At 37.5% G+C, this 26824-nt stretch overlaps 2 protein-coding genes across 7 annotated transcripts; one reads left to right on the top strand and one right to left on the bottom strand.

Moving 5' to 3' along the window:
• Positions 1-121: 121 nt before the first annotated feature.
• Positions 122-6528, top strand: LOC103141996 (uncharacterized protein YwnB-like). 2 transcript variants are annotated; one of them, XM_007557837.2, is made up of 5 exons: positions 122-214; positions 2847-3059; positions 4621-4822; positions 5051-5215; positions 5302-6528. In XM_007557837.2, exons 2-5 carry the CDS (start codon positions 2925-2927, stop codon positions 5442-5444), a joined length of 645 nt encoding a protein of 214 aa, XP_007557899.1. In that variant the 5' UTR covers positions 122-214; positions 2847-2924; the 3' UTR covers positions 5445-6528. The 2 variants fall into 2 exon arrangements, with proteins under 2 accessions (XP_007557899.1, XP_007557900.1); XM_007557838.2 differs by having other exon boundaries at positions 5307-5415.
• Positions 6529-7571: 1043 nt separating this feature from the next.
• On the bottom strand, positions 7572-25586 carry LOC103141998 (long-chain-fatty-acid--CoA ligase ACSBG2-like). 5 transcript variants are annotated; one of them, XM_007557840.2, is made up of 15 exons: positions 24097-24180; positions 21417-21521; positions 18954-19108; positions 16909-17192; positions 14854-14942; positions 13684-13804; positions 13492-13572; positions 13144-13293; positions 12129-12296; positions 11865-12046; positions 10538-10768; positions 9946-10163; positions 8531-8670; positions 8214-8457; positions 7572-7706 (listed from the first exon to the last, which is right to left on the bottom strand). In XM_007557840.2, exons 3-15 carry the CDS (start codon positions 19066-19068, stop codon positions 7630-7632), a joined length of 2100 nt encoding a protein of 699 aa, XP_007557902.1. In that variant the 5' UTR covers positions 19069-19108; positions 21417-21521; positions 24097-24180; the 3' UTR covers positions 7572-7629. The 5 variants fall into 5 exon arrangements, with proteins under 5 accessions (XP_007557902.1, XP_016529756.1, XP_016529757.1 ...); XM_016674270.1 differs by lacking the exons at positions 21417-21521; positions 24097-24180 and adding an exon at positions 25502-25586; XM_016674271.1 differs by lacking the exons at positions 21417-21521; positions 24097-24180 and adding an exon at positions 25460-25546.
• Between the last annotated feature and the right edge of the window lie 1238 nt (positions 25587-26824).

Genomic DNA, 26824 nt, shown 5'->3' on the forward strand with positions numbered 1-26824 from the left:
CTCTTTAAATATGGACATGTTTTTTTATTTATTTTTTAAAATTTATTTTACCTTCTCGGTCATTTCTAGTTTTCATCTACTTCTGTGTGTTAAACCAAAACCAACTTCAGAAACCTTGTTTTATAAACACAAGCAAACGTTGGTGCTCTTGAACACCTCTCTAAACGTTGTAAACAAAGATGGCGTAGGCGGACGGACGTAGCACCGGGCATAGGTAAGCTAATGCTAACGTGGCTAACGTCCACTCTGCTTTTTCCGTCTGCAGCTAGCTAGTGGTCATTCGCTTTACTTCCAGTTGTGCAGATGTTTGTATACGTATCTGAAACTGAGTCGCTAAAGTTATTTAGCAACAAAAATACTTTTGATAAAGAGGAAATCCAAAACTACTGACAGTGTCGAAGATTCACTTTGGTTAGATAATGTTAGACCCACAGAGGTCATTTAAGATTAAGTTGTCTAACTAATACTCGTCCTCCTTTTGACAGTATATGCAGTAAACATCAGCTGAAGAATGATCTAGTATGAAATGACAGCTGTTTTTTTTAACATGGGGTTCCCCATAGTTTAAAGGTTTTGCAATAACGAATCCTCATAAACTTAAAATGTTGTGGGATTACTTCACTCTTTTGAAAGGGCATTTTTTGACTTAATGTAATTATTAAAATACAAAACATCTCTAGACACACAGAAAACATGGCCTATTTAAAATCTTACCATTCATGTTCCAAAAAATTTGTTGTGAAATGAATTAATTAGAGTGATTATTAGTAATCAAAGTGATTAGTAGGCCTGTCATGATAAATTTTGCTGGACGAGAAATTGTCCTTGCAATTATAGCGATAAATGACAATATTGTTGTTTTGAAACCATTTTCATGGCATAATAATTGAAGTTTGCACTGTCAATCACAAATAAACTTTAATTTTGCAAAGAATCCTAAACACTGGAATGGAAAGATATTTTAAATATCCAAAATAAAACCAAAAATAATAAATAAAACAGAAATAAAAACCACTTACATCTGAAACCATCAATTAAATGGGTCACATTATATCTGCAAACAAAATTTACTTCCAAAAAATATTAATCATAAGTATGGAAATAATCAAGCTCATTTTAATTTAATTTATTGATTAATTGCAACTTATCAGGTTTCTCCTGGCAAATACTGATTCAAATTTTTAAGGTCTGACCTCCAGATTACAGTTTTGGGTTTGTTTTTCTTTTTTAAAACAAAAGTAAAAATGTGCTATAGGATCTTTAATTGAGGTAATAGAAACTGAAAAAATTAAAAGCTTTTCAGCATTTAAACCTTAAGTCATGTTAGCTTAAGGTGCATGAAAGTGCTTCCTGTGCTGATATTTATTAAGTAGAATAAATGGATTTCTGGTATTTCAGTCGCATCTGATCAAATCCAATCTATATTGATCTTATTCAACAGCTAAAGATAAATTACTTTCTAGATGTGGAAGTACGGGTTCTGTTTGCATTCTGCACCAAAATCAAAGCTTTTAAGTCATCTTCATCTCAAAGGGTTAAAAATAGGATTTTATTTTGGTTTTAAAGGCTTAAATCAACAGGTTGCCTCTGGATGAACTTTAACCTCTTGTAATGAGGCTCAAGTCCAACCTGTGGCCATTTGTCCAAAGTCTGTCATTCATTTTCCATCTACACTCAAATATACCTATTTAGTAAAACAATAACAATAAAACATGGATTATATTTATATAAATTCCCCATAGCTTTGGTGCTTCTGTATTTTTATTTGAATATGCAGCTGACACTATGTAGAAAGAAATATTGGTCTCTTACTCTTTGGTAAACTAAACATCATAATGTTTCATCTCTTCTATTTTAGCTGCAGAGACATTTCTGTTTTTGGAGATTTCAGGGGGAAACCGAAATGTTTAATTGGACAAGGCGAGGAAAGCTGCACAGTGTGTCTCTGTCTGAAGCGATCCGGGTCAAATGAATTATCTTTTTGGTATCAGAAGATGCTGGTCACATGCTGAATAATAAGCAGTGACTGTTCATCGAGTCGAAAACAACGTTATTCAAGTTTTATTCTGTGGAACTTAAGGCTTCAGAGTGATCCTTGAAGATGAGGCCATCCAATCTACGACGGGTGTTCTGTTCTGACTTATGAACATTGAAAGTAATTTTTATTTGCGCTGTGAGTTAAAATAATCAACAATGTGTTGCTTTCGATAATTCCTGCTAATCATATTTCTGAGTAAAATTGAGCCACATTTCCTTGAATCGTAGTGATTATTTATTTTTATCATAAAAATTGCCATTTTCTTTCCAAATAATTACTTTTCAAAGTTTCTAAAATCTATGCACTAGTTATAGAATGATAAAACAATAAGTAGATATAGAATTTATTCTATTTCCAATTACAGACAAAAATGAGGAAAAATAATCTTTTTGGCTAAATTTCATGAGACACATCTTGACTTCTACTAGTTATTTACACATTTTAAATATTTATAACTACAGATTGTAAAGTTTTATTGTGTTTAATTTAGTTATTCATGTAAAATGTCAGGGATTTATTTTATTTCAGACTCAAATTTGTTTGCTAAATGTTTTTGAAACACCAAAAACATTATTTTTTCTTCTAACTTTTTCTATAATTTAAGTGATTTTATGAATCAAAAATGAGCAAATTGTTAATATAGATTTTATATTAAAATGTTTAAGTTGCCATCTTAACTCTGTAGATTTTATATTGTGCTGTTCAGACTGTGAACTCTGTCATATGATGAAACCATGTTTTATGTGGGAGAGGATGTCTTTATCTCTATGCAGTAATCCTTTTTTTACACTTCTGCTTGTGCAACAAGGAGGAAACCTCAGCTCAGCGGTTTGCAGCCATCGAAGTGATTCATCAGGTCGGTTTTAACTCCTGACTGGGTTGGAAGATGAAGATCGCTTTGCTGGGAGCCACTGGGCAAACCGGACAGTTTCTGGTCAAACAGGCGCTGGAGCAGGGCCACACGGTCACCGCCGTCGTCAGGAACCCGGCGAAGCTCACAGTGCACCACGACAACCTCAAGGTAAAACTCAACCCAGGTTCAAAGTTCAGGTGCGTTTATGGAGCCACGTTTTCAGCTTGCTGTTTCTTTCAGAACCCAAGCCGAACAATAATAGTAAACTGAAACACAATATATTGTTTTGTGATGGAAGGAAGCTTTTAATTTTAATTTAACTGAAAGGCTAAAGCTAATCCTTATTTTACTGAAGATACTGTTTTGTCTGGTATAACTTTAAAGGGGACCTGTTATGCTAAATTTACATTTTTCATATTTTTATACTTTCATTTGGGTCTCAACAGCTTCGAAAAACAACCCAGGCTCTTAAAAAAACACCCAGCTGAAACGGGTCATTTTGGAAAATGACCCGTTTCAAAAACCTCCGGAATGTACCATGACAAATCAGCAGCACTGCCCCGTTACCTAGCAATCCCAGTGGAGCCCACTCTGTTACCTAGCAACCCCAATGGAGCCCACCCTGTTACCTAGCAACCCCAGTGAAGCCCAGCCCGTTACCTGGTTTTACTGCTGAATTTGTACAATGGCTGCTGGAGAAAAGCAAGTGTTTTGTTGTTGATTTACCATCCAGAAACCGGTTGCTGCATTCTTGTTGGTTGTGCAGTAGGCTCTACTTCTGCTTTTCAAAGATATGGCTGTATAATTGCGCGTCTTTTTTCAGCCATTTTCACGTGTGAGTGTGAACATTGAGTTGGTGGGCGTGGCCAGCAGCAGCTTGTTTGAATTTAATGTGACACAAGACTCTAAATCAGCTTATTCTGAAAGTAGCTAAAAAAAGAGAGACTACAATGTCATTATCTAAAAATAATTTAGTGCAAAATCTGATAAACATGTTTTGTATCAGCCAGAGATCAATGGAGGCTAAATGTAGGTCACATCTAACTGGAGTCTTGCCAGTTTGTGTAGGTTTGTAGCCCAGTCCTGTTTCGTGGATGTTTTATCATTATAAATTATATATGAAATATTTAACAATATTTTGCGAACTGTAAATTGGCGGTGAGGTTTTCTGTTCCCAGATCAGGACTGGTTTTATTTCACTCCTTGTGAGAAACGAGGTCAGAGCAGGAATCATGAAAGATGTCAGTAACTATTTTGGCTTCACATTATGAAAAATTTAGCCGGTCGGCCCAATTGATACAAGAGAACACTGAAGTTTTTAAGAAAATGGCCGCTTATCAATTAATAGTTAAACTCAGGGAACTTTAGTTTCCGCATTAGATACAAACCTGAGGATAAAAACAAAGTACTGTTGACTGGTTCTCTTTAAATTATATCTGGTTAATATTTGTGAACCACATGTTTCCCTGGATCAGAATGGCTTAATGTCGATCAGAATGGCTTCGTGTCGATCATAATGGCTTAATGTCGATCATAATGGCTTAATGTCGATCAGAATGGCTTCGTGTCGATCATAATGGCTTAATGTCGATCAGAATGACTTCGTGTCGATCAGAATGGATTTGTGTCGATCAGAATGGCTTAATGTCGATCAGAATGGATTCGTGTTGATCAGAATGGATTCCTGTCGAACAGAATGGCTTCATATCAACCTGTTCTCTGTCTCCAGGTTGTGTCGGCTGATATTTTCTCAGCAGACAGCCTGAAGCCTCATTTCAAAGACCAGGACGTCGTCATGTCCTGCCTTGGCTTTCCGGCTTCCTTCTTCTCCGGCGTGACGGGCTACACCACGTCGATGGCGGCCGTGGTCGGCGCCATGAGAGAGGCCCGGGTCAACAGGGTCATCACCATGACCTCTTGGTACACAGACCGTAAGTGGGCTGCACAGGTCAGCGTGTCAAACTCATTGATGTGGCAGAACGTGTTGATATTAACAAATATTGGAATACCTGAACTGATAACCTGCTTATCCAAAGTCTCTAAAGCAGTTGCCATGGAAACCTTCAAAGACAGACTTATCACCCCTATAATTACTGTTGGCATGATTGTCTCCCCGTATATCTGCTTTGTGTGAGATTGTGTCATATTTTCATGTTTAGCTGACTCTGCAACCCAGTCTCCGTTCCTGATCCGGTTCCTTCTCCTGCCGATGATCCGCAGCGTCCTCAGCAACATGTACGAGATGGAGCACTTCCTGCAGAAAACTGAGGACATCAACTGGACCGTAGTTCGGCCGCCTGGCCTCAAGAACCTGGCAGCCTCAGGTGAGAGAAAGCCTGATGCTGTAGCCACAAGTAGAACCCCCCCCCCAAAATAAAATAAACGGGTAAAGTACAGGTTGTTGTTGCAGCTCAGGAGTTTCTGACGCATGAGGGATACTTTGTGCCTGACAGCAGCAGTCAGGTGGGAAGAGGAGACGTGGCTCGCTTCATGCTGTCCCTGCTGACCAGCAACGCCTGGGTCAAGAAGGGCGTCGCCTTCACCACCAAATGAAGCCACCGGCCATTTCTAACCACGCAGACGGTTTCTCATTACTTTGGTGTCCGTGCTGCACTGCAAAAACAAAATCTTCCCAAGTATTTTGGTCTAGTTTCAAGTGCAAATATGTTAGCTCACTTGAAATAAAAACTAACTCATAAGTTAGGTTGTTTAGAGTCAATAACTCCTTAATATTGATGAAAAAGTTCTAGTTTTTGTCATAAGTTAAGGAGTTATTGGACTTAAAACAAGTTCATGTAGCTCGCTGAGAAGTTACTTGTAATTTATTTCAAGTGTACTAAGATATTTTCACTAGAAACTAAGATAAAAATTACTTGGTGAATGTTGTGTTTTGCAGTGTATCTAAGATACTTTACATTAACCAAAGCTTAAATGGGAGCAGCAGCATGTCAGATAGAGGCGTCCTCACTGTGCCTGCTCTTATTACTAAAAATAAACGTATATTGTAAGTGGTCCAGTTAAAATGCGTCATAAAAGTCCAGGTTAAATTTATCCGTCTAAATGGCCAGCAGCAGAATTACCGCCTGGATTTGAACTCACTGGGATTTAAAATATTTCTGATAAGGTTTGTAGATGGTTATGGACATTTAGTCACTACTTCTCTTACGGTATTGAAGGGCAAAAATGATTGAATGTTGAATAAGTGTGGATAATTTTTCCCAGACATATGAATACTTAATAAGACTGTAAACATGTTTCCCTAATAAAACTATCAGCTTTACTGTGAGGTTTGAGTTAAAGTTGTATTTAGAAAAGTTCAGAAAATCTGCTGACTTTTTGGATGAACTATGTGGAAAAAATATTCTTACAGTGGATAAAACATTACAATTATTTTTTGATGGATGCCTTAATTTACTCTAACATGTTTTTGTACTCTTAAAATCTTTTCTGTGTGTATATTTTGTGAAATTAACATTTCTGTTGTGAGAACATGAAGCAGCTCCATTGCGGGGGTGAAGTTCATACATTCGCCCACATGACTGTGGTATTGACCATAACTAATTAAAAGTTAACTTTATTCAATGTTTCTGTTCTTTTTTATTACCACTACATTAAAAATATAAGCCTGGTTTTATAATAACACAATCAGTGAACTGTGAATTATTTGCATGTTAAACAGTGATATTTGGTTTATGTAAAAAAAAACAAACAAAAAAAAGTGGATAAGTTTTGGCATGAAACTTCAGAAATATGGGGATCCAGAAGTGCCACAATCCACGAAACAAAAAAATGACTAAAGAGCATCCTTAATTTAATTAGGAAAAAATTTGATTTTCCTTGTATAATTTTTTTAATATGTACATGTAAATGTAGATAAATATGTATATTTAGAAAAAAAAAGTAAATGACACAAAAAATTATTTTATGTTTAGCTGCCGCAACATTATTTTTCGTCCTTATGAATCAGTCAGAAGATAAAAGTTGCATAATGAGCTGCAGTAACAACGCAGAAAAAATGTGAAATAATAAAATGCTGAAATTATATATGGTTTTAATAAATGTCAATTTATTAAAACCATATTTTAATTTATTTATCTATTTAAATGCAATATTACATTGATTGGCTCTTCATATTCTTGCACCAAGTTGCAAACTGAAATAAAATATATAACAAAAAAAAACTTGTTGTTGCTAGGTCTGTTTGATTTGCTCCAAATCACTCTCTTTTATTGACAATTTACAGAAAATATATCACAGAATAAATATATATTTTCAGTAGGAGTGAAACTGTACACACTCATGTTCGATTTACAATTAGCAGTTGGGGTGATTGGATGAACACAGACCGTTAGGTTCATTTTTTAAACAATATATTCACATTATAAAACATGTTGACCTTCTGTTTGCCCAGATGGAGAATTTTACACGATGCTGAAACAGGAGGTCAGATTTTAAACAGCTGCTGTAAGACGAGAGTAAAAACCTTTAAAAGTCAAAGTGGATCAGTGGTTAGAAAACATTCATTAAATACGATAAAAATGTAAAAAGCTTACATTCCTAGAAGCTAGGTGACGGCAGCCTCAATTGCATGTGTTGAGGTGCGGCGAGGCCCGGCTCCGCTTTGAGGCAGAGAACGTCGAACAGCATAAATATGATACAACAGACAGATTTATAGAGGCGTAGGCAACAGAGGTCTGCTCTCAGTCTTTTACTTCTCCAGGAACCACATATGGACAGTTCAGCGCGAGTACAATTTGTTAATTTGGTCCTGGTACATTTTTGCCACAATGGGCCGCCTCAGTTTCAGGGTGGGTCCTGCACAAAAACAAGAGAAGAGAGGAGAAAAGAACGGTTGATTGAACAACAGCAACTCAGTTTCTGTTTGAGGAGTAACTTTGAGAAACAAACCATAAAATCCTCAGAGATGAAATCTAACCTGCAATTAATCCATTAATGAGAAATTAAAATGAGCTCCATCATCTCCATTCTGATGACTAATATTGTTTTGTTTACACAGACCTCATGGATTTGGGTGTGCTTGTTTTTTATTTCTGATTTATTTATTGATTTCTGGATATCTAAAATGTCTTCCAGTTTAAGCTGGAACTGGTCTTTGAAGAAGCAAACTTACATTATTCTAGCATTATCAATATATTACATGAAAATTGTCTAAAGACGAGAATATTATCGTTTATCTCAGTAGTTTCTGAAACTATTTGTCATCCAGTAAAATTTGTTACTGATTTTAACTGTGATAAAAGTTAAAAATGTAATATTTTCTCAAAAACAAAAGACAATAAAAAAACAATAGTATTTTCTGACCCAGTTCTCCTCCGTGGACGGAGAAATCTTTCTCCAGCAGGATCCACTTCTGGATCTTCTGAGCGTTCGACGTGGATGTTTTGTTGAACCGGTTGATGCCGTCCTGAATGGCTTTGTAGAGCACCGGCTCGTTACTGGCTATGATCTCTGACACCTTGGTGGCCCTGACGTTGAGCTGCCGACAGATGTCCACAGCCTCGGGGCTCAGGATGTCGGTGGGGTTGCCCTCGTCGTCCATTACGCACTGCGGACGCAACAACATCGGTCACACATGCTCACTGATGTAGCGGCGGCGGCTTTGTGGAGGAGTTTGTTACTTTGAGCGTGAGCAGCATGGAGAGGAACTTCTGCTTGTCTCCGATCAGCATGGCGTTGCTGATGATGGGAAGCTCGTGCTTCACGGCGTCCTCGATGGGGACGGGGGGGATGTTCTCGCCGCCGGCGGTGATGATGATCTCTGTAGAAAGAAAAAAAGACATTCTGCTTTATGACTTACTGATTTCTAGTCATACTTCAAGTTTCTGACAAAACATTCAACTTTCTGTATAAATTCTTTTCAGATAATGATGGAAGAAATGTCCAAATGCCTGAAGAAAGATTTCCCAAAATGATGTGGCAACTGAGGTTTAATTTTTAGAGAATAAAAAATTAAGAGAAAAAAAAAACTGAATTAATTATTCTGGTTTAGCAAAAGAGAAACAAAGAAAGTATCATAGAAATGCTAAATCGTGGTTTCAGCAGTTATGTTTTATTTTGTTATTCAAATCCAAATAATTAAATGCAAATAATTAACATTAACCCAGATTTTTATTACTAGAGCTCTGGATTCAGTTAAAGATGCAGATTTTTCATTCACAATACAAACAAAGCAAAGATGTTAAAATAAAAACATAAAACAACAAAATATTAATGGAGACAAAACAGATTAACTAAATATTTAGTTAAGAGGAAAAGAAAGCTGTCAATGCTGCATCTAATGTTATGGAAATAACATCAAAATTAAAGAAAAATAAATAAATACATGGAAACTAAAATTTACATTTCATTCAAAAAGATACATATGAAAAAACAACATTTACAAAATATATAAAAATACAGTTATACAGTTATATAAAAATAAAGGCCAACCATAAAGTGGAATAAATGCTCAAAATAAGTTAGGATAAAAGTAAACAGTCTTATTTAAACAGCTGAAACCAAAGAACAGAAAAGATCCCTGCTGAGTTCTCAGGTAACAATTCAGGTTATTCACATATTTAAATGGATGTAACTTTAACCTAAGTAATAATAAATGTTTCCTATTGTTTGTTTTTGCGTCTCATTCGTTCAACAGTCCTGATCTATTTGTGCTCAGAGGCTGAACCAGATTAAGATCTAAATGTGAATGAAAGATCGTATCAGATAACAGCAGCTTTTTAAGTTTGATGTGTAAAATTACCTTTTTGTACCGAAAGTACTTTTTAAATAAAGATTTGAGTTGTGTGGTCCCTTAAAAAGAGTGAATGGATTCAATGGGTCTAAAGATTTACAGATCCCAGGAAATTCAGTTTGTGAGTTTAGTTTATTATTGTAAACGCACAACAACAAACTTTACTGATGTAAAACCTAGTAAAAGATCTTTGGAAGGGTTTCATATAATGAACAGAATAAAGTAAACTTTTACACATCACTGCTTTAGGCCAAAACTGTCTTAAGGTTTTCGGTTTTGTTCCCAGGTTGAGAACAACGTTACCTTTTATTCTGCCTGTGATGTACAGGAAGTCGTCCTCGTCGTGTTTGCCCAAGTCTCCAGAGTGCAGCCAGCCCTGCTCGTCCAGCGCCTCGGCCGTTTTGTCCGGCATGTTCAGGTAGCCCATGAAGACGTGCCGGCCCCAGAAGCAGATCTCTCCGTTCCCGTCCGCGTCCGGCTTATCCAGCTTCGTTTTGCAGCCCGCCATCACCTTCCCAACGCTGCAGAGGCAAACCACAGAGATGAGCTCAGTGCGTTCATGTCCTGGTTTGTGAGCCGTCATGGAGATGGTTTGGTTTTCTTTAACTTCTCCTCAGCAGAAACAGAGACTAGGACTTGGACAAGAAAATCCAGAAATTATTCTACTTTCTTAAACCAAACATAATCTTATTTACATTTTATTTATTCTTTTTCACTTACAGGAAGAATCTGGGTTGTTGCAACAAGGAACAGGATAGTTTTATTTTTCAAATAAACTGATCAAATACATCTTCACAGAAGCCAAACTGATACAACACACTTTAACTTTGTAAATGTATGCAAACACTAAATGTTTTACTCAAAGCAATAAGTCCCATAATGCATTGCTGCTGACCTTCCAATGCGGTACTCGTGGATGGAGACGGCGTGTGGGCCGGAGCTCTCGCTCATGCCGTACAGCTCCTTCACCGGGATGCTCAGGCTCATGAAGTAGTCCAGAGTTTCTTTGGTGATGGGAGCGGCTCCAGTGCAGCACAGCTTGCAGCGGTCCAAACCCAGCTCGTACCGGACTCTCTTAAACACCAGATTGTTGGCCAGCATGAAGCCCCACGGCACCTCGTTCTCCCTGCAGCCAAGCAGACGCAGAGCGCTCCAATGAGCCGCCGTGCTCAGATCTACTCATGTTTGAAACTTTAGATTAAGGAATGAACCTGGGTAACTTTATAAACATGTGACTTTTCTATGAACTAAATCAATTTAAGCTCAGACCTCCATGCTCTACACGATGCCTCGTGTAGAGCATCTCATGGTTGGTGTTTTTATTGTTAGTTTATTTTAAACGGTTACAAACTCAAGATAAAACACATCATAACAATCCTTGCACATATCTGTCTGATTTCGTCAGAAAAAGGAATAAAGCAACAGATATGAGTGACTTTCAATGTATAAATATGCATTTACCTCTTTATTTGCGTTTTTAATCAGATTTCTGCTCTAAAAGTTGTTTAGTTTATTTCTGGTCGGCTGTAGCAACACCTGGATCTGTTTTTTCAAACACAGCAGGAAAATCTTGGCGACAAAAAGACACTCGAAGGTTGTTTAGAAGAAGATCACAATACTTTACATTGAACTAAAATGTTTTGAAATCTGTCAAAAGTTTCCCATCTGCCACATGTTTCCTTAAGGCTGGTGGTTAGCTCCAGTGTTGGATCTCTGGTGAAGTCATTAATGAAAATACACAGAACAGAATCACCAGTTTGTTTATCTCAATAAATCTTTGGAAAAGATTGAAAAGAAAAACAACAAGATATCCTGAGTAAATGTAAACTGCAGGTTTCAAATGTTCATCTGATTTATTAAGGAAATAAGTGATCTAAACGACCGGCCCAATGTGAACAAGTATTTCTTCCCTGCTGTTCTTCCTAGCAACAATCAGCCTTTTTTAAACTTTCACTGTTTTTTTCTTTTCCATATAATAATAAATTAAAGCTCAATCTGAAAACTGTTTGTTTTCAGACTATGACGATAGTTTTATGATCTGAAGCATTTAAGTGTTTAAAAATCAAAACCAGAAAAAAAATCAAAACCAGAAGAAATCTGTGAAGGGTAAATAGTTTTTCCCAGGACTCTGTGATTGTTGGTTCAGAGACAAACACAGCCTACGATGCTACCTTTACATAAAAACTGTGTTTCTCCTCAAACTGTGCTTGAAGCCGACTCACCCGTTCATGGCGCTGTAGCTGTACTGCAGGCCGATGGACTTGGCCCAGTCCGCCACCCTCTTCCTGAGCGCGGAGCCCTTGGCGCCAACAGCTTTCATGCTCTCCTGGATCTTCTCCCAAACCCGAGGAACGCCCAGGAAGCCGGTCGGACGAGCCTCTTTCAGCGTGTTCACCAAAGATCCCTGAAAACAGGAACAACAATGGTTGACAATATTAACACCCAGTTTGTTGGTGCTAACAAACCGATGCTAGCTCAAACGATACCTTCAGGGCGTCCGGCTCTGCAAAATGGGCGGTGGCTATGAGACTCATGGAGCACCAAATGTCCATCATCTGCGCTGCGATGTGGCTGAGCGGCAGGTAACTGACGAGCACTTCCTCGCAGCAGTGCAGGTTAATCATCTTGGACACGGTGCGGGCCGTCCACGTGATCTGACCGCGGAAAAGACGAGGCAGCCGTGAAGTTTGATCAGAAAAACAGGAGAAAACAGAGCAGAAAAAGGAAACTAGAGTCTGTCTTACTGGTGGCGTTCAACTGATGCAATCTTTAAATTTATCACATCTATCCCACTTATGTCCTGTACAGAAGTTATAAATATCAAATGTGTTTGATCAAAGAACCCTTGGTATTTTCCTGCTTGATTGTGAAATAATCTGGAGTTGAATATTTTCGCCCTTCTTCCTTCATCCATTGCAGCGTAAACCTGAACACTCAAACTTGGTTAAGCTTAACTTGTTTTTGGTTCGAGCATCAGCTCGGGTTTTGTCTGGACTGAACTGTTGAAAAAAACAAAAAACAAACACTATTTAAAAATGTCCGTCCTGCTGATTTCAGGTTTGATCAACACATACAGAAGAAAAAAGTAAAAAAGTGAGTCAGAGTCCAGGTAACTAATGGAACAAAGAAAGAACGAGTCGTTAGCGTCTGTCATTCCCATCAGCAGCCGCAGCGAATCAAAACAAACCGACTGAGTCCAGTTTCCTGTAAAATGATTAGTGCGTCTCTGCTGTCAAGCACGGCGCTGTGGGAGTGATGATGAGGGCTTGTTCTGACAACACAACACATGGCCCCTGGGCTCTGCGACACATGTAACTGCTGACTGATCCCATGAAGCTGGCAGTTGCTAATAAAACTACTAACCCACCAGTGTCTTTACGATTATCGTCAAATAAAACTAATTTTCTTTCTTCACTAAACTGATCGAATGAGTTCTCTGAATAAATCAGACCTGAACTGAACTTTTTCATCCTTTGCGGTGCTGCTGAAGAGTGGACTCACATTGTCGTGGCTCAGCATGACGCCTTTGGGGTTTCCGGTGGTGCCGGAGGTGTAGATGAGGGTGCAGCACTCGTTGGCCCGCAGACTGTCGATCACAGCGTTCAGCCGCTTGTTGGGAATGTTCTCTCCAAGTTTCATAAACTGGTCCCACTGCAGAAATGAAAAGGTTTAAATAAAACTAGGATAAACAAAAGCTACAGTTGTGTTGTTGTTTATTATGATCAGTCACCCTGACAGGCAATAATTCTCCAATAAAAAGTCGATGTTGTCATAGAAAATATGTTACCAGACGTCCTAAAGTCCATGTGATGTTTCTAATTGATCACTGAGTTTGATTGGTCAACGTACTGTGTAGAGGAACTCTGCTTTCTGCTCCAGTTCACCTTCATACTGGACAATAGCTTTCAGATGAGGTAACTGATTTTTAACCTGCAAGAAGAGACAAACAGAGGCATGAGAGGTTGAGTAGTTACTCATAAATCTGCCAGAGCTCTGAAAATAGCACACAGAGGGTTTAGATGCTGAGCCGAGCCGTCTGACCTGCAGGATCTTTTCCAGCTGCTGGTGGTTCTCCACTACCAGGACGTTTGCCTCGCAGTTAGAGGCTACGTAATGACAGGCCTCTGCAGAGTTGGTCGTGTAAATACCGGCAGCCAGACCCCTGTGGCATAAAACCTCAATGAAACCAAACAGCATCAACCACTGTTAATCACTTCCTGCTTGTAAATAATCTTCTGTTGATGGCTAATTTATCAAGTTTCCCCAAACAGAGATTTGTAAGTTAAGCTTCTCTGTTAAATTTTAACCTTTTATGTACATTTCCTCATGTTTAGGTTCAGTTGAAGAAAGCATAGTATCTTCCTTAAAAGGTTATTTATGTATGTAAAATAAATTTTCCTCTTCATGAAAATTAAGAGGATTAATTTATAGATAAATTGATAAACAAATAAATGTACTTGTTTATTTTTGACAAATAAATAAATAAATAAATAAATAAACTTGGAGATCAAAATGATGTCAGTGGAATAAAAGGTAAACCTGCAGAAATGCGAGTTGTCTGAGTACCTGACAGGTAACAAAGGGGGAAACGTGCAGCTCTTTCTATTCCAGACAAAAACTAATTTTAGAAACAAGAGGCATTCAGAAAATCGAACTTTTAGCAAGAAGCTATTTGCTGATGTTTGAAGTTGGCTACAATCCAGCAGCTTTCCATTATCAGCATGTTAATGTGTGCATTCACATGAAATCATATGATTTCATGTAAGGAGTATTTCAGTGCCCCAATAAAGCGCAAATTAAGTCTGATGTCACTTCATTTCACAATATAATGTTAAAGTACTTGAGTTGTAAAACACGACACCAAATCACAAAGGATTGTGTATTTTTCAAGAAACATTAATGCCTAAAGTAATAAGAAACTAACCAAACTGTTAATTTATAAACAGAGGTAAACTGGTTTTTATGGCTGTAACATCCACACATTTTACTGTTTACTTAACTTCCAGTTTTTTGTGCGCTATTTTACATTTTCTAGAGGACAGAGGAAATAACAAAGTTCCTATGAACTCATTATATTTCACATTCTTGGCAAACAGGTCAAACCAGTTCGAGGAAAGACAGAAACGGACGGCGTGACCTGAGAAAACCTTAAAAACCTGGATGTTAAAATTTTGCATGGACTGCTGTCGAGGCGCTGATGTGTAATCTCACCCTGCTAAGATGCAGCCAATGTCCGAGATGAACCACTCGGGAGAGTTGAATCCCAGAATGCCGACTCCGTGGTAACGCTCCAACCCGAGCTGCGAAGGGAAAGAACAATGCGCCGTAATAACGCTGCCGCGGCGATGCCGTGCCTCCGTTACCTTTGGCCCACATCGGGTTTTCAGGGCCGTGAAACACGAGACGTAACCGAAGCTGCGGATTTCACACGCCCAAGTTTTGGTTTTCAGTGGGACATTGTCACACCACAGATCAGACACTAATTTATAGATTACCCTTCAACTTGCTCAAATTCTCATGAAAATCTAAAAAATTGTTTTTATAACTAATGGATATAATACATAACACAAAGGCATAAATAACGGATCATCTTGAGATCCTCTTGATGCGACTTCTTCATAGTTTGCATCATTTAAACTATGAATATTCACTTTGAAGTAATAATGTTTACTTCAATATAAAGTTTAATATAGCGCTGCATGTTAAACTTTCCTCTTTTAGAATAATGCTGGAAACAAATGAAGAGAGACTTGATTCTCAAATAGTTTTTAGACATTGATTAAGTCTCTTAATTGGGATTCATATTTGGAAAAGACATGTTGATTTTTACCTTAAACTTAGTATAATATAAGCTAAGTCTGTGCCTATGGGGTTCCAAATGTGCCAAAAATATTGTGTTCATATGTGCAGGCAACATGTAAATGGTCATTTGGGTAAATCTCTGTGGCTGCCAACAGTCCTGCAGTGAAGAAAACAAGTTTGGCTGGTAAGTCTCCACATAAATCGACAAAACAATTAATATCCTGAGTTCTCAAGTCAGAAACAGACGTCACATGAGGAAACAGTCCAACACTACGGCTCATCGAAAAAACATAAAATTACAGAAAGTGTAACAGTATTTTTAAAAGACAACATTGTAGTCAATCCCCAGGAAAAGTAATTAAGCCTTGTGCAAGGTTTTCTTTTTCTTTTTTTTACAAATAACATTCTGAAAAAATGGGGTGTGTATTTTATATTTTTTATCATGTTCCTTACTCTGATACCATAAATAAAATCCAGTGGAACAAACTCTCCTCAAAACTATCTATTTGTAGACGGGGCTCATCTGTTAGGAATTTAAGGAGCTGCAGAAATTCACAGCTGCTGTTAGTCATGGACTCCACAGATTTTGTCTCTATAGAGGAATCTATTGCTTAAAGAAAGTTATAAAAAAGTTTCCCTTTTCCCATTCCCATGGTCAAACATGGTGGTGGGAGTATCATACTGTGGAGATGCTTCCTTCTAGAGGAAGGAGGCGACTTTTAACAGTTGATGAGAGGAATTATGAAAATAAATGCAGGCCTATCCCAGAAAAGTAAATATTAGAGGCTGAAACATAGTTGAGACAATGGCTGCTGATAAACATCCAGTGACACAATGGAATGGTTTAGAACACAGCAGTAGAATGGCTCAGTCAAAGTCCAGATTTAGACCTAATCTGAAGGTCTGTTTTAAGATTTGGTATCTGATGTTCACATTCTCAATACAATCTGATTGAGGCTGACTCATCAGGCGATATCTTGGTTTATTGGTCGAACCGAACCTCAGAAACCTTCACAAACTGTTTGTTGTGTTTATTTTGATTCTGCCGTCTCATTGAAGGACTGTTCTGGATTAATCAGAATTTATTTTTTTCAGCTGAGACATGTTTATAAGTATGAAATAATTCCATGTCACATCATCTTGACTATTGTTACAAGGGACTAGTTACAAAGTATACCACACAAATTTTAATTACTGACATCCAATTATTATCTACTTGTTGTTACATCAAATCCCAACTAAATGCATAAAAGTCTGTTTGCAACATGACAAAATCTGAAAAACGTCAGATTTTATGAATAGGAGTAAATACTTTTGGCACAATTGGAACTCCATACTGTGCATGTGTGGAGGAATATATGGCTTTGCTGTGTATTGTGACCTGAAAACACATGGAACTGTTATTAATTCAGCGGTAAAATCAGAAAACATTTTCCGAAGCACAGACTCTGAGAACGCACCAACCTTGAGAAAGCTCTTGGCCGCTGCACGACATTGTTCGTAGTACTGCCTCCAGGTCAGAGTCATCATCCGGCCACCTTTCCTGAAAACCAAAGCCGGGTGATCCCCGTAGCTCTCCACCGCCTCCAGGAACAACTGATGAATGGTGATGGGAGTCTCCGAGCCCGGACCCACGCTCTCCATCCTCAGCCGAACCGCCTGGTTTCTCTCAGAGGTAAACAGCCTCTCAGCGGGGGCCAACGCGGTCTCCAATTCCGCCGACATCAAGGTAACCGACTTTTTCCGCTCTGCATTGGGACAACAGATGCAGATGCTTTTACCCGCCATTTGAAAACAAGACGAGGAGGCGAGCTCAAGGTTCAGGAGAAGACTAAGGTGAGTGAGAGGAGAGGAAACATCCCAGCAGGTGAGTGACGCCTGCTGGGTCAGCGTCGCGTTAGGCGGCGTCAGAGAGGAAGCAGGTTGTTATCTGATCCTGAACAGGCGGCTGACACACCCACCCACCAGGCTTGGTTTGAGGAGGCAACATCGATCTGCTGCAGCTTCTTCTGATGAGTGCAGAGGATTGAGACTCAATCTGTTATTTCTTATTGGATTTGGTTTCACTACCTGCAGTTTTTAAATAAAATCAGAGTTTTGGGTTTGAGAAGTTTGACTCCTGAGCATGATACCACTCAGGATAATCCTAGATATGTTTAAAAATTATACTCACAGCATTTTTATACTTCAGTTCTTGTATATGTTTTTATACAGTGTGTTATTTTTACTGTTTTAATTGGAAATTCATGTCTGTAATGAAACTAAAACATATATTATACAGCTCCATAAAATGACTGAAATCTATCCAATCTAAGGGAAACTGACCTTAATTACCTTTCTTGAAACTGTGTCTGTTGATTCCAAGTCATCGAAATTGTCACAAACAACCTTTGAACGTATCGAACAGGAAGATCTTTAAGACATTCCTCTCTGCTTTGTAATAAAATAAGATATTTAAAGAAGACAGAATGCAGTGGAAAATCCCTGACGGAGTGAATTTATCTGTTTATCACTTTAATCGAACCAGAACTCATTTTCAAATTTGTCTCTAACTTTATACGATTTTTAAGACTGCTTAGCCTTTTCAATATTTTTATTTGACAAATAAAGCAATAAAAAGCAACAGCCATGAAAATAAAAATAATTTGTTTTAAAAGTAACGTATTCATAATTTCAATCCCATCACAATGTTTGCATTAATCATTTAAGAAAATGATTTTTACCTAAGATTCTTTCAGTTTTTTTAATTTTTAGGTATTTATTTACCTTTTGGGGGATACACAGTGTATTTCAGAAGCTACAATAGCCATGAATGCCATGTTATTCAGAACATACATGTGGAATCATGTGAAGTCACATGTGAAGTCACATGTGAAGTTACATCAACAGGTTTCTGCCATAATGTTTGTAGGATATTTGACCACTCTTCTCAGATCATTTAAATGTTTGGTTTCCTGGTACAGACCCAAACCTTCAGCATAATCCGCTAAGTTTCAGTATATGAAGTAACTGTCATGCATGGTGGTGGCAGCATCATGCTGTTGGGCCTGGTGAATGGGATAGTGAAGGTGATGGATAAGTTTAGAGTTTTGTGGCTTCACCTCAAGTCAACAGATGGACACTCCAGATATCCCAAACACACAACATGAATTATTTTGTCTTACTATGGGCCGTGGTTTTTAAAATACCAAAATAAATCTATAATCTGTCCTTAAAATCCCAGGAAAAAAAGCCTCTAGTGTAGCCGAGCTCTACCAATAATGTCAGCAGCTTTTGACTATGGGTGGATTAGAGAAAAGCCTATGTCTGCCCACTTCCTAATTTTCTTGAACTACTTGAAGTTGTTTGTTGTATAATCATTTCCACCTTTAAAAAAGAACAAGTCAAATGTGTCACTAGAATACCAAAACAAAAGTGACATTTGTTACCGTGATGAGTGCATGTGAATGCCTGACTGGACCTGAGCTCAGTCCTTTCTCTAAATGTGACACTCAGAGTTCGATCGGTACCTCTAGGAGTTTTTATTGGATTGTCGTCCTGATCGAAGGTTCTTGGAGGTTTGGCAGGAGGATCGGCGCTCGTCTTTGATGCTGCAGGTGGAACATCAGTTTTTCCCTTTAGCATGACAGCTGCTGCAAGACTCTCCTCGACACTCTTCTAGTTGCTAAAAAGACAAAGTGTAAAATAAAATCAGCATTAAAACCCTTCAGATGCTTTTCGTCGAGGACTCTCCAGCCAGATAAGAAGATCGATTATGAAACAGAACCGCTGCGCTCATTTATAACACTCTGACATCCACTGAAGTCATTGCAACAGGTCAGCGCCTGTAGTTGCTGGAAAGCAAACGTAGCAGAAACACACGTGTTGAAACTCTGAATAATGTGCCAGGATGGGTTGCTTCATCTTCTTGCACTAATCACACTGTCAGTCTGTGACTGTGAGCAACTTTGACCCAAATTTAAAGAAAGTGAATTTCACAAACTAAACGATTTCAGTACACCGGCGTATTGGGGCCATTAGAGACAGGAAAAAAGAGGACTAAATTTCCGCCAAAAATCTGATCTCAGAAATCTTCTAGAAATGTTCTAGAAAAAAACTTGGAAATTTCTGAGTTTGAAAATTTTCAACTTTGGATCTCAGAAATTTCTTTGTTTTTTCTAGAACATTTCTGAGATTGATCTCAAAATTTCTGAGGTTTTTTACAGGAATTTACTCCTCCATTTTTGTCTCTAATGGCCCTAATTTGCCACCATATTTCAGAGCATAACTTAAAACAAAAGAAACTAAACTGTACATTTAAAAGTAAAGAAACTAAATCCCTCTGCTTAACGATACAATCAATCCCAACGAGTAAAAGAAACTTATTTTGCAAGCAAAACTTGACAAAGTTAGTGTAAAGGATATGTTTCCTCAATGCTGTAATAAAACCAGATTAAGATCTGTCCACTCAGCAAACCCTCACCCCGACTCTCTGGTTTTAAGATTGCCCATGTCAAGGATTTCTTTTTGGAGTCAAAGGTCATACGAATTACTAAAGGGAAGTTTTGAAACATCTTTGCTCCAAATTGTGCAAATTTATTTTTAGTGCCTTTAGTATTCATGCCCCAGGGGTTTTCAGACTTTGTCACATCACAACCACAAACTTTAGTATATTTTGTTTTAATTTGATGTGACAGACCAACACAAAGTAGTCGAAGTGTGAAGTGGCAGGGAAGGGATTCGTGGATTGTTTTTGTTATGGAAAAAGTTCAGTTTGCAGTTTGCCACAAGCTAGAGGACTTAGCACACGTGGAAAATTGAGAGACCCTGCACATTGTCATTAATACACATTTATAAAACTAGGGAGTGATGGCATAATTTTGTGTAGGAGAAACTCACATGAAAGAACGTTAAGACATAAATCAGGATAGCCAGGTGATATTGAAATAAATCTTTTTGGCCTACATTCAAACCATCATGTGAGGAGCAAAAATGACAGCAGACCAGCCTGAATAAACCGTCAGCATCGTCACGGCGTGTGGTGACAGCATCATGCTGGGGGTCCGTTTCTTCAACAGGGAAATGAAAGCTGAAGCTAAAGAAGGAGCAATCATAGATGAAAACGTGGGGGAAGCTGCAGCGGAGTTGAGATTGGAGCGATGGTTCGCCTACCAACACAGCAACGATCCAAAACATACAACCAGAACTACAATGGAGTGGCATGGGTTACAACGGTCCAGTTAAAGTCCAGTTCACAACCAGTCATGTACAGAAACTTAACAATAAAGTAGATTTCCTCACCAAATGCAAGTTCAACATGAGAGATTACTGCAAAGTTAGCTCTATGCTATAAATCTGCTGCCACCACCTGCTGATTCAGGAGTGATTGCTGCAAGTCCAGTCACTCAACAAAACAATCAGCTGCATTTCATTAGCCAGAAAACATTTTACCAACTGTCATAATAAACTAAAATCACCTGCATTGTTTTATACCTAGGATCAAATTGGAAACCATGTAATATTAACATTATTAGATTGAGAAAACTGGATGTTTGTCTTGTAAGAGTGCATTGAGATGCCCGTTGTTATACATCTACATAAATAAACCAAAACTCAACTGAAACCTAAACCAAACTATATAATCTTCTAACCACCTCACAGATATACACTACTTTGTATGTGTTGTGATACATACATTTCTAATAAACGCATTAAATGTTAGTGGAATGGTGCAAATGTTCAAGAAGTATGAATATTTCTGCTACGCACTGTAGTTGTCCTGTGAAGTGGACAAGAAGTCTTTTAAAGGAGTACGCTATAAACATTACACCCAAGAAACACAAAGAAAACGCGACAATTCACAGGTGTACATATTACGGATAAACTAACTGAAGTAAAAGCTGGTATTTTTTAACATTCAAAACTATTTTTTCCCTTATAAATGCACAAGAAAGCAGAAAATTAACCGAACAGCTTTGCAGGTGATGTCTTACCTTCAATGCTTTCACAACTGAGTGTCAGCAATCTCTCAGAGGCACTCAAGTGTAAGACTGACCTACATCAACCTTTGCCCTACAAAGATAGTCTACTGTTCCTCGCTGGGCAAGAAAGCACAGTTTGGGCAACTTCAACAAGGCGATCAAAGTAGATTCTCCTGCCTCATTTAAGATCTGAAGAAACTCGCATAATCCGCCAAGGCCAGAATTATCAGTTAAAGAAGATCCACGGACAAAAGTGGATCAAAGGTTGTGGTCTCGATAAGGTGAAGACAACCTAATACCTGCAACACGCAGCAGCCTGCAGCTACAGAAACCTGTTGTGTTTGCATTAATTACAGAGGCTGAGGACTGCTGGCTTTGCTTGGCAGGGACAAACATTCAGCAGGAGGGACATTTATGAAAACCATAAGCCAAAAATGAAATGGGTGTGGGGTGTTGTTAAGATACTTATCAGCTGAAATTGGTTTATGAAGACAGTCTTCATCAGAAATGCACAATGAAGCATGTTAGAGAACAAAATATAACGTTATAAAAGTTATGTCACAACAGGAGAAAAGATAAGACTTTGGCTCATGAGAGCTATTCAAAAGTTGAAAAGTGCAATAATGCCTTTGTTTACTGGATGAACACATTTAAGAGGCAGATGTCTGAAATGTTATAAAAGAAAAAAGCTGGATATTTCAAAAACAGGTAGTAGTGGTTTTTTTAACTGGAAGCATTTAAAATTAGCATAAAAATACTGAACATACTTCCTCCTTTTCTTCAGTCCTGCGTATTGTTTAGCCATGCTGCAGGTGCTGAGCACTGTTTTATCAGTAAATATAGGGGAAAGTTTAACCGTCTTTCTGCGGTGACACATAGTTACTCCACACACTGAGATCACACCACCCAGTCACACCACAGCCGTCCTGACCCAGAGTCCCTTCTGCTTGTAACTGGTGAATGATTAGTGAGGGGCTTGATCTGTGGCAAAAACCCAAACAGGAAGTCTGAAACTAAAGAAAAACATTTGAAGTGTGCTGCAGCTCATGGATGTTATATTATTGTTTACAATCAAGTATGACAAGGGGAAACTCCAGCCATTCCAGAAGATGTCCGTGGATTTATTACTGTGCTGACAATGCTGTGGTTTATGAATAACTATGTATTTAAAACAGGAAGTCTGCTTGCTATACTGAAGAAAGAGCATGCTTATTTTGAGAAGCTACCATTCTGGAAAACAGCTTCCAAAATGGTGGCTCTAACAGTCATTTGGTCCTAGGGTTCCTGCCTTCCTTTGACCAGATAACCTCTAGGTTATCTGGTCAAAGTCCTATTGTGCAATTTGTTCTGGTCTTGATATTTCTATTTTTAATCTCCTTTGAGTATTTGTAGCTTGGCACATTGCCATTCAGTCAACTGCTCACTTGTGATTGACTTCTTTGAGGCCTCTTTATGGTTGTTGATTATGTGTCTAATCCCAAGGTATCTACAGATTATCCTGATAGCCTGCAGTTTTGCCTTTCCTCACCTTTCTTCAACTCTAAATCAAATTACACTAAAAATAAATAAAAAGTAAATGGGGCAGGAAAACCTATTTTAAGATGCCTATATCAACATGCTGGGGTCTTCTAAAAATATTTAGAAAACTATATCACTCATAAAAACAGTCATTAAACCATGAAGTTGCTAAAAAGGTACACAGACCAACCATGCTTTAAACTGCCACTTAATGACGCTATCTCTAATCTCTAATGGTAACAGGCAATATATTCCAGCACCTAAATCGTTTAATTGATAAAATATTCTGCAAAAACAAAGATTTTCTAAACTGAATCTCACAGTCCAACCTAGAGGTCGACCTAGCCCTATTTATGCCATATTTATGCCATTTTGCTTTAAAAATAATCCTTTAGGGACCATTATAGATTTATATTAGTAATAGGATTACTAATAAGTAGCATAAAGATAATTAATTATAGTACCTAATAATAATTTTGTCTAATTTATTATTTTTTTTCTGCCCATATGAACGTTACATTAAAAGTGTATACTTCAGCATTTTTAGCAATAAAGTTTCTGAAAATAAAACAAAACCCTTGCGCTCTATAAAGGCTAAACATTAAAGTACTGCTTTAACATTGAAATAAAGTAGTAATGCACACCAAATAGCTTTTGGCCAACCGCTAATAAACTCAAGAAGAAGAAGAAGAAAAATGGCGCCAGATCCTCAACAACAAAGTATTCACGCCAAAGCTCAATAACCTGATCAAACTTTCTATTATCCAGTGTATGAACCACACTGGATTATAAAACTTTACACGGTGCGCACATCTCTACAAAGTTTCGCTAACTCTCGCAGGGGATCTAATCGATTAGCATGGTGTCCCAAATAGCTATTGGATGGGGGGAAAAAACCAAAACAATAATTACAATGCGTTGATGAATCGTTATATTTACCCAGCCCTTAATGCTAAACTCAAAACGTTTTTGTAACTGAAATACAACAGAAGTGAAAATATATTATTAGCTAACACGCTCATCTAATGCCACACTGACAACGTTTCTCTAACTGAAGTATAACAGAAATTAGCTAATAGGCTCATTTTAATGCTACCCTCAAATAAACAGCTCTACATTTTATCAACCAGAAAAATAACAACAACACCTCCCTGTGTCTTCCAAACACACTTACAAATATGAAGGTTTTCCAGGGTACAATGATTATAAATTACCTTCAGAGTGGTAAGAGCCGTTTACTTTCTCCTAACTGTCCAAATTCTTGTTGTCAAGGTTACCGGAGAAAAGTACAGTAAAGATAGTTGGCTTCCAAGAGCGCTCACTCTGTCATGTTTCCTCGAGTACAATATAACAAAGGTCGCAAATTTCAAACCAATTTTTTTAATCCATTCTTAGCATGAATTTATAGTTATTAAATTTGCAAACTATTAACTTATTTTCCGACTTTTAAAGTAACTTATTTCCACTATAAATTAACTAATAGTATTTGACCGAATGGCAACACAATTCTCGCTTGATTTCCCGCTTTTATCACTACAAACCTCAACACAACCTNTTTCCCGCTTTTATCACTACAAACCTCAACACAACCCAACCTTTTTTTTTTTTTTTTTTTGCAGAAATGTACTACTTTTTCCCCCCTAAAATGGCCCTAAGATGCCGTAGCAGATTTTGCATGCTTGATGTATACAAAGGAAGACATCTGGTTTTCAGTTTGTTTTGGGCTTTATTGAATAAATAAATTTTCAGTAATAAGAACAGGGTCACTTTGTTTAAAAAATGTTTGCTATATTTAGTCATGTTTAAGAAAGAATAAAAACTGATTTGGGTGCAGAAATGTAGGCTTTTCAATAAAAGTCTCTGAATAAATGTTGTTTTACCTTTTGTTATAAAAACACAAATACTTTGTGTTGTAGTTTACACTTTCCTGTGTAAGAAAATTATGCTGGTAACAATGTTTATCCTGATTGCAAATTAAAAGAATCCATCTGCATCTATATGGGCCAAATTTGTGTAATTTTTTAATTGCAGTTAGGGGCCACACAAAATCAGTCCAAGGGCTACAAATGGCCCGCAGGCCGCACTTTGGACACCCCAGGCTTAGCGGGTGGATGTGTTCACTGTTTGTTCCCGTTTTACTTCTGTTTACTGGTGGTGGGTCTGTTTGAGTGCTGGTTATTTGCCCTCAAACATTTGTGTACTATCTTGTACATCCGCTTCACTGCCGTTTTATTTCCCCAGGAAGGTGCACTGCATTGTGCTGAGAGTTTGGGAAGAGAAACTGAATGTTGTTGAATATGTAAGATAAATATAAGTTCTCCGCTTTGGATCTCTGCCTCTGCTTCAGCAGGAGCTACTGCTTTTTGACACTGGAGGACATGTAGATGAACATCAACATCAGCTTTCTGTTTCATCATTTCTGGTTCTTTTTCGGCGGGAAAAGCAAATACTCTCATTTTAATGCAACACTCAAACATTATGTACGCCACTCTCCATATTTTTTGACACGTCTGTCTTCCAAACACACAAATACTTACAAAGACGAAAGTTTTCCAAGGTACAAGGAGTATATAAATTACCTTCAGAGTGGTCAAGAGCCGTTTACTTTCTCCTAACTACCTAAATTCTTGTTGACAAGGTAACCACAGAGAAATAAATCAAAGATAGTTTGCTCTTAAGAGCGCTCACTCGATCAAATTTCTACAAATACAATATGACAAAGACCGTTTGAAATACACTGATAAAATGTCAAACCCCAGCCTTGTATAACCATTCTTAGCACGAATGTAGTCATAAAATCAGATGTGTCAAAAGTACTCACATTCTCTACTTAAGTAGAAATACAGATACTTGTATGAAAATATATTCTAATAAAAGTAAAAGTGCAGGTTCAGCTGTTTTACTCAAGTAAAGGTAAATAAAAGTACAAGTTTTAAAACGTACAAAAAGTAAAAAGTAATTTTGTCCATCAATAATGCAAAATTACTTTTGATTTATAAAGTTCTGGTCATACAAAATGCATATTTTTTTCTTTTGCTGACAACATGTTGGTATAGAAATTAAAAAGGAATACTGATACATTCTAGTTTTTCTTCAAACCAAATCTCAATCTGGATAAGATTGCACAAAACACAGTACATTCAACACTAATCATTCTTTGAGTAAATGTATTTAGTTACTACCAAACTCTGACCCCTAGTTTAGTTTAAGGGATAAAAAATAACTATTTGGGATATAGTTTTATACAAATATCCAATATTTCTCTAAATTATTCCAAAACTGTATTAGAGATAAACTGGCTTGTTCTTAGAAAGATATAAATGTTCAAAATTAAAAAAATATATATTATAAAATATAAATATAAAACATAACATTTCACTGTTTCTTTAAGTTATTTTAGAACTACATTAGGGATAAACTAGAAATAATACATATAGTAGTGTTAACATTAGCATTATCCGTTGAGATTTGGACTGTTTTTTTGTCGTTCAAATATAATTTTATGGTGTTTGGACGGGAAAATGTCAAATCTGGCAACCCTCACGTGAGGCGCATGCTGGATAGAAATATGGCGCAGCTTCGACAGGAGTAATTATGTTTTTTAATTTTTTTTTCTAGTTTTTTTTTACATTCTTTAGAATACCAGAAGTTACACAGTTTGTACTTTTTGTCTGTATTTGTACTCTGTACTTGCATCGCTTTTATATATACTGCTCAAAAAAATAAAGGGAACATTTCACTTTAATTTTGTGTGTGGCTCCAAATCCAGGCCTCCATTGGTTAATAAATTTGATTTCCATTGATGATTTTTGTGTGAGTTTGTTGTCAGCACATTCAACTTTGTACAGAACAAAGTATTCAATGAGAACATTTCATTTCATTCATTCATTCATATATATATA

This window comes from Poecilia formosa, unplaced genomic scaffold (genome assembly GCF_000485575.1).
Source record: "Poecilia formosa unplaced genomic scaffold, Poecilia_formosa-5.1.2 Scaffold92, whole genome shotgun sequence".
Taxonomy (NCBI): domain Eukaryota; kingdom Metazoa; phylum Chordata; class Actinopteri; order Cyprinodontiformes; family Poeciliidae; genus Poecilia; species Poecilia formosa.

Excerpts from the sequence above, each read along its gene's own strand:
- LOC103141998 (XM_016674270.1), bottom strand. The coding sequence starts at position 19,068 with ATGCTAAAGGGAAAAACTGATGTTCCACCTGCAGCATCAAAGACGAGC. Across the intron at positions 13,573-13,683 it reads AGCTGGAAAAGATCCTGCAG|GTTAAAAATCAGTTACCTCA; the intron begins GTCAGACGGCTC and ends CTCTTCTTGCAG. Across the intron at positions 13,294-13,491 it reads AAGCAGAGTTCCTCTACACA|TGGGACCAGTTTATGAAACT; the intron begins GTACGTTGACCA and ends TCATTTCTGCAG.
- LOC103141996 (XM_007557837.2), top strand. The coding sequence starts at position 2,925 with ATGAAGATCGCTTTGCTGGGAGCCACTGGGCAAACCGGACAGTTTCTG. Across the intron at positions 4,823-5,050 it reads GACCTCTTGGTACACAGACC|CTGACTCTGCAACCCAGTCT; the intron begins GTAAGTGGGCTG and ends TTTCATGTTTAG. Across the intron at positions 5,216-5,301 it reads CAAGAACCTGGCAGCCTCAG|CTCAGGAGTTTCTGACGCAT; the intron begins GTGAGAGAAAGC and ends TTGTTGTTGCAG.